This window comes from Papaver somniferum, chromosome 2 (assembly GCF_003573695.1).
Source record: "Papaver somniferum cultivar HN1 chromosome 2, ASM357369v1, whole genome shotgun sequence".
In the NCBI taxonomy this organism is placed as follows: domain Eukaryota; kingdom Viridiplantae; phylum Streptophyta; class Magnoliopsida; order Ranunculales; family Papaveraceae; genus Papaver; species Papaver somniferum.
This window is the reverse complement of record NC_039359.1, coordinates 122,658,860-122,665,992: the sequence shown is the minus strand read 5'-3', so window position 1 is coordinate 122,665,992 and position 7,133 is coordinate 122,658,860. Positions and strand designations below refer to the sequence as shown.

The window sequence follows — 7,133 nt, the reverse complement described above, 5'->3', positions numbered from 1 at the left end:
GATACCACGTGTAAGTTAGTGCTAGTCAGCTAATTTTGAATAGATGGAATTATTGACAAGAGGAGGTTTTGCTAATTTTATTTCCGTAAGGAGGTAATGCAAATTACCCCAAATAACTTCTACAAAAATAATAAAATACTATTATTTTACTAAACAAAATGTTTTTGGTTCTGAATTCCTGCTTCCGTAGAAGAAATCCAAACACTCTGGTAGCATCCCTACATCTTGATACCACAAAAAAGCAGGGTCAATTGGCTATGCAATGTAGATTGTAGACTGCTTACCATCTTTTTTTTCTCTCTTTTTGAAGCATAAAAATGAGCAGTTGCTAAAACACTATGGGTATGGGTAGCAACAGCTTACCTACACTAGCTTCAAAAATAATACAAGCATTTGATTACTTTGATGAAAACACAACCAATCTCTCTTTTTAGTCAACATCTATCCATCTCTTTCAAGAAGAAAAAGAAATACAAAGCAACAACAATAAAAGATAAAGTGATCATCAAACTAGGACAACAAAGAAAGAATAAAAAACAGTCACTCATTTCTATTACCACCATTCCCTTTGCTTTGCTTTCCATCTAAGCCCCCCAACTCCCTTCTTTTACACCTCTCTCTCTTCCTTCAAGAACCCTCTGCTCTCATTTTTCTGCTACAATCATCATAAACCACAGAAAAGGATTCAAGTACTCTTTACCAAAAACAGGGTTCACTTCTCCCATCTTAATTTCAGGTACATCAAAAATTACCATAATTACATTTTTTTTCCTCTAGTCTTGAAAGTTTTTATTTTGTTTTTGCCAATTTCAAGTTATTTCTTCCGATTTATGAAGGAGTAGCTAGGGAAAATATGGGTTCAGTTGGACCACCACAAGGTTTGGTACCTTATGAAAATGTTAGAGATTGTTCACAGGGATTTTGTAGTTTCAGTTGTCCTCAATGGTGTTACATAATATTCCCACCACCACCACCGTTCGGATTCTCCGACGACGATTCCTCCGGTACAAATTTCTCCCCGTTAGTCATCGCGATTATCGGTATACTAGCTAGTGCTTTCCTTATTGTTAGTTATTATACTGTAATTTCTAAGTATTGTGGGAATTTGGGTTCATCTAGTTCAAGAACAAACAGTGACAACAATAATGAGTCGAATGAGAATAATCAAGAACCGTGGCAGATTCCGAATACCGGATTAGACGAGGCGTTAATTAAGACGATAACTGTTTGTAAGTACTCGAAAAAAGATGGATTTATCGACGGAACGGATTGTTCTGTGTGTTTAAGTGAATTCCAGGAGAATGAGAGTTTAAGGCTTTTGCCGAAATGTAGTCATGCTTTTCATCTTTCGTGTATCGATACATGGCTTAAGTCGCACGCGAATTGCCCGCTGTGCAGGGCTAACATTGTATGTACTAGTCCTGCGCCACTGCCTTCAGTTCAAGATGATAGTTCGCAAGTATGCGAACAAGGAGAAGAACTGGAAAGGAGTAGTGGTAATGGTAATCGAAACGTTAGTTCTTCGGCGAGTGTTGTTGGAGACTCGGAGGAAAATAACAATGATACAATCATTGAGATTAGAGATGAGGCAGGAGTTCAACAAATTAGAAGGTCAATATCAATGGGGAATATGTCTCGAGGAGATCGTCTTTCTATTGCAGACATTTTGTGTGATAATCAAGATGAGCATTGTCATCACGATTCTCATATAACCGAAGAACATGGAGGATTTCAAGAGGGTACTGAATCATCCTCGTCGAGAAAACAAAATGTGGGTTCAACAGCTAACAAGTTGATTCACACTAGAAGCAAGGTGCTGCATTGTGTTATGAGTCCGGTCACGATGAAACGCTCGACTTCTTCGGGTGGAAGATTCTTGTTTGGTACCAGACATGGAAGATCATCATCAAGGAATTTGGATACTCTCCCATTGTAAGATTTAAGAATAAGTTCATATATGCCTACGGGGTTCAAGATAGAAAACAATACAGGTCATGTACAAGGTCTGAAAGACATTGCAAGAATTCTTGTTGTAAGTTTTTCAGTACAATTATTTATTGGATTTCACTCTCATAGAAAGAAAAATCCCATTCAAAAGAAAAACATGTGTTGGATTCTTATTTTCAGTTCTACATTTTGTGAATTTTTTGTGGTGAATCTGTCAGGTCATTGGATGCTGTTTTTGATCAGGTTTGCCAGGGTACTATTTTCTTTCTTCGAACTTTATGCACACTGTTTTTCTCCCCTAAACTGCATACTATGCTTGCGCATCTCTTCATCCCCTTCCCTCCTCGGTACTGTAACTGGTCCCACTCCCAACCTAGTAGGTAGAAAAATGGTTTGGAATCCAACCTAAAGCATGATTTCTCTTCATGCTGAGCGTCTTGAGAAATCGCACTTAATTTGTCAAAAATGTCCAATGCTGAGCGTCATTAGAAATGGCGTTCAGCATTACAGATTTTAAAAGCTAAGGTTAAAAATCTGGTATGACCAGGCTAGCAAAGTAAAACTGGAAATGACTATCAGAAAATATTAACCATGTGTCTTGTCAGTTTTGCTAATGTTTATTTTTCTCAGTCCCTCTAGAACCATTGAACAAAAAATGGGTCTCTCTGATAACAGCTTTTAAAGTGCCAGATATTACCTAAAAGTGTGTTATCTAGTGAATTGAATCTGCAAACCGACAGCCAAACTGAACACAAAGTTACAACTACCTACTAAAACATATCAAAACCAGATAGCTCTGCCTATGCGTTTGAGCTAGAAACACGGCCACATTTTCTTTTCTTCGCTCCTCTTATTCTTCTTCTTTAAATTGTCTCAGTCTTCTCTGCAACTCTCTCTCCATCTGTCTCCTCTAACAATTTCCCAGCCTCCTCATCCTCAGGTGGAGGCTTCTTCTGTTCTTCTTTCGCCTTCAAAGCTTTCAATTTCGCAGCATCATAATAACAAACACCCAAAAATGCAACTCCATAACCAACCAAATTTATGGGTGTCACTGTATCTCTAATCACTGACCACGAAAATGCAATCAACAACCAATCCTTGACAACTCCAGCTACATTCATAGTAAGTGCAGAAGTTTTTCCCACGAGCAAAAACACGGCAAGATTCACAGCAAATGCACAAAAAGAATTCGTACCAATACTGGTTCAAGCTAATCATATTTATCGCCCACCTACCACCAGCTTACTGCAACCAGCTGTCTTTTTCAATCCTCGGTTTCCCATTGTTTCTCTGATCTTGTTTGAATGACCCCAATTCCCATCAGCTGCGTACATATTGGACAACAGAATATAGCCACCCTCTTTCTCTGGCTCAAGCTTTAACAATTCCATTGAAGCAGCTTCTGCCATCTCGACATTTCCATGAGCTTGACTAGCATTTAACATTGCTCCCCAAATGGACCTACTCGGCTTCATCGTCATATTGTCAATTACGCGTTTTGCCTCAGAAAGCTTACCTGCGCGTGCTAGAAGATCAATGAGACAACCATAGTGCTCCACCCCTGGTTCAATACCATAGTTTTCCTTCATGGTGTTGAAAATCCGTAAACCCTCATCCACCATCCCACTGTGACTGCAAGCTGTGAGAATAGCCACAAAAGTCACCTGATTAGGTTTTAGATTTTCCTGCATTTTACAAAAATATTCCAAAGCTTGTTTCCCATAGCCATGAGACCCAAACCCTGCAATCATAGAAGTCCACAGAGTAACATCCTTTACAGTAACCATTTTGTAAACCGCAAGAGCCGCTTCAATACCACCACACTTGCAATACATGTCTACCAGTGCGGAACCCAGAAATGCATCTAATTTCATCTGCCTTCTAACAATCCACCCATGAACCCACCTCCCTTGACCTAGGGAACTTGCTTTCGCAGCAGAGCAGACCAAGCTAACAATTGTAAACTTGTCAGGTACAACTTTCTGGAAAATCATATCATTAAACATATCCATCAGAGTTGGCAAGTTTCCTCTCTGTGCATATCCAGCTATAATGGAATTCCAGGAAACAAGATCTCTAACAGGCATTTCATCAAAAAGACCATGAGCAACTTCCACTTCTCCAACCTTGACATACCCCGCAATTACCGTGTTCCATGATACAGTATCCTTCTTCGGAGATGCATCAAAAACCCTGCGAGCAAGAACCAAATTCCCACATTTGACGTACATATCAAGAAGTGCATTACTTAGAACTGAACTGAAACCACAAACCGTCCTCCGCAAAATCCATGCATGAACCGAGTTCCCCAAGTGTATATTTCTCAGTCTCCCACATGACATGAGGAGACTCACCATCGTGAAATCGTCTGGACTGAGGCCTGCGCTTACCATGTCATGGAGCAGATCAAGCGCTTTTAGGCTACATGAGTTCCAAACATATCCAGCAATCATGATATTGAACGAAATAGTATCTAGTTGAGGCACCTGCTGAAAGACCTGATCTGCTAGAGCCATTTGTCCATGCTCGGAATACATCTTGATGAGTGAATTAAGGAAATAACCACAGGATGATAACCCTGTCACGATGGCATGGCAATGGATTTGCTTACCTTCTGACAAATAATTTGAGCCTTTGATGAGGGAAATGAGAGTCTTTTCATCTGGAGATAAGTAAGATCGAAGCATTGAGTTGTATAGGGAAAATGTTTGAGTTGATGAGAATGATAGAGCAGAGATCATGGTGTTGTAAATGAAGAGATTCGGCCTTGGAGTATAGTGATCAAATAGGATTCTGGCGATGTCCAAATTTTCTGGATATGAGACTGCTGAGAACAGAAGAAGTCTACTCATGGGAAACGTCTCTGTAACCAGACGGATCCTTATCATTTGAGCCAAGATCTGTTTAAAGTGATTTCTAGTTCTGCATTTTTCAAGCAGAACAAGGGTTGGATGGCTGAGAGTGAGGGACACAGTTGGATCCCAGCTGCTTTTGCTGGGGGGTGATACAGATGTGAAGAGGCGCCAGCCATATCTGTAACGAAACATAGATAAATTCCCACAAGCTGCACCAAAGCACCACCTGTTGTATTTTCTCTCTCTATTCTTTTGAATAATTAAAGCCTCAAAATTAAGCAGCCAGGTCAAGTATATGTAAATAGAAACAAATCTTTGCTCAATACTTCAAAGTAACAGGTCTTTAATAGCACTGACAACTCATCTTCCAGATAAAAATTATGATATATTAGAGAAAATCCGAGAACATTAAAGGTGTAACTGAACAGAAGCAGAGTTTTACGTGAGCTAGATAAATATTGAACAATTTAGAACATGAATGCAGATACACTAAACCACTCTAAAGATCTTTTTTCTAAAAAGCTGGTGATGGGCTAATGAGTCGATTCTTAACATACAAGAATTTGTTAAAGCAACAACTAGAAAAGTGTCAACTCATCACTGGACATATATCTAACACTGCTATCTTCGTTAGTACGATGTGAGGCCATTGTAGTGTCCAGTATTGCCAACTGAGACTTCACCCATGGTGGGTTGTACTTGGCGTCAACCCATAATGCTTCTCCAGTATGCTTATGTTTGAAGTCTGGATGCTTGGGAGTCCTCTGCAAATAGAGGGCAAGCTCTAATTATCAAGCTAAAAGCTAAATGCTGGCATGTGGTCCTCATAATCAGAATAACAAGAAAACCCATGAATACATTTCCATATATCTTGTTCTAGTAGCCTAAGTTCCAGATCGACATGTTACCTTGTTTTTCCTGTTATCCCACCAGTCAACAGGGTTTGCAAAGAAGGCTTGCCAAAGCTCTTGTGTTGAAGTCCCACTCTTACCAGCATAATTTCCACCCTGTCCAGCTGCAAAACCACAGAGTATAAAATAAATAAAACTTCCATCTGAAATCTAACACCACCAAACTCAAATTACACCGAACCCAAAGTTAAAAATAACCTGTTATCATAGGACTTGGCTCACGCTCATAAGATGAAGAATTTCCTGGAGTGACAATTTTCTCGACAAAATTCAACTCTCCAACAACCACCTATAATTTCAAAGACAAGCAATAAAACTTAAAACCCATTTCCGCAACAATAATTTTTACAAAAATTTTCGATTTCAATGAAGCAACAAACCTTATAGTAAGTCTGTTTATTTCCATCATCTTTCTCAACAGTATTTGATACAATATTTCCAGTAACATACAACCGCTGTCCTTTCTCTACATGCTGATTTGCAATATGGGCTAATTCATTCCAGAATGTCAAATTAAACCTGCAAACAACACAACTTGTTAGCTTATTATAAACTTTCCAAAACCCTAAACCCCAAAAACCGAAATCAAGAGAGGGGATAGATAAGATTTTACCAGGTAGTTTCAGTGGGAGATCTTCTGACAGCAAGACTAGTCCAAGCAAGAACTTTACCAGAATCAAGGTACTTGATTTGAACCGGATTACCAACGTTACCAATAAGATGAACAGTGTTTGCAAGTTCTTTACTCCATGGGATTTCAGTAGGTTTAGGGTACTGTGTTTGATTATCTTCGTTAAATGAAGAAGAAATGGGAGGAGGGTTTTTGTAAAACCCTAACCTTCTGTTGATTTTTGCTTCAGTTTTTGATGATAGAGAGAGGCGAAGTGAAGAAGAGAATGGATTTGGGGGAAATTGAAATGAAGAAGAAGAAGAGGATATTAGATGATGATGATGAGGGGGATTAAGATTCAAACTAGGGTTTTGAGAAGATGAAGAACGTATGAGGCCATTTGTTCGAATTGACGCCATATCTCTCGGTCTCTGGACTCCTATTTCTATCCCGAGTCTTTCTTATTAACCGAACGGGGCCAGATTATATGATATTTTGAGTGCCGAAGATCGGCTAGTTACGGGCATGAGGGTTAGGTGTTCGACCATTTGAATCACCATCCAAAGGTTACCGTCCGCGTGGATGGTCAAATCATTTTCTTATCGTGAGAAAAGAATTTATCGTATCAAGTTGAGACAAACTAAGAATCACTTTGAATTTAAAACTAAGGGGTTACATTGAAACTCAAACTAATTATTACAGCCAGAATTTAAAGTTATTAAATAAACCAGCGTAGTGACATTATTGATATCATCATCTAAGTATCATGATCAAATCTGCTAGGTGACCAGCTGAATAACAGCTAGTTAA

General features: G+C 39.1%; 3 protein-coding genes across 3 annotated transcripts; 1 reads left to right on the top strand and 2 right to left on the bottom strand.

Annotated features, from left to right (window-relative positions):
- The first annotated feature begins 511 nt into the window (after nt 1–511).
- LOC113349003 (E3 ubiquitin-protein ligase Os04g0590900-like) lies at nt 512–2,143 on the top strand. The gene has a single exon (XM_026592921.1). It carries the CDS (start codon nt 854–856, stop codon nt 1,934–1,936), a length of 1,083 nt encoding a protein of 360 aa, XP_026448706.1. The 5' UTR covers nt 512–853; the 3' UTR covers nt 1,937–2,143.
- Nucleotides 2,144–2,591: 448 nt separating this feature from the next.
- LOC113349001 (pentatricopeptide repeat-containing protein At3g04750, mitochondrial-like) lies at nt 2,592–5,017 on the bottom strand. The gene has a single exon (XM_026592919.1). The coding sequence runs from the start codon at nt 4,992–4,994 to the stop codon at nt 3,168–3,170; it is 1,827 nt and encodes a 608-aa protein (XP_026448704.1). The 5' UTR covers nt 4,995–5,017; the 3' UTR covers nt 2,592–3,167.
- A 155-nt stretch (nt 5,018–5,172) lies between these two features.
- Nucleotides 5,173–6,793, bottom strand: LOC113349002 (protein OSB1, mitochondrial-like). Its single transcript, XM_026592920.1, has 5 exons — nt 6,327–6,793; nt 6,094–6,232; nt 5,912–6,002; nt 5,711–5,817; nt 5,173–5,566 (listed from the first exon to the last, which is right to left on the bottom strand). Exons 1-5 carry the CDS (start codon nt 6,740–6,742, stop codon nt 5,381–5,383), a joined length of 939 nt encoding a protein of 312 aa, XP_026448705.1. The 5' UTR covers nt 6,743–6,793; the 3' UTR covers nt 5,173–5,380.
- Nucleotides 6,794–7,133: the final 340 nt, after the last annotated feature.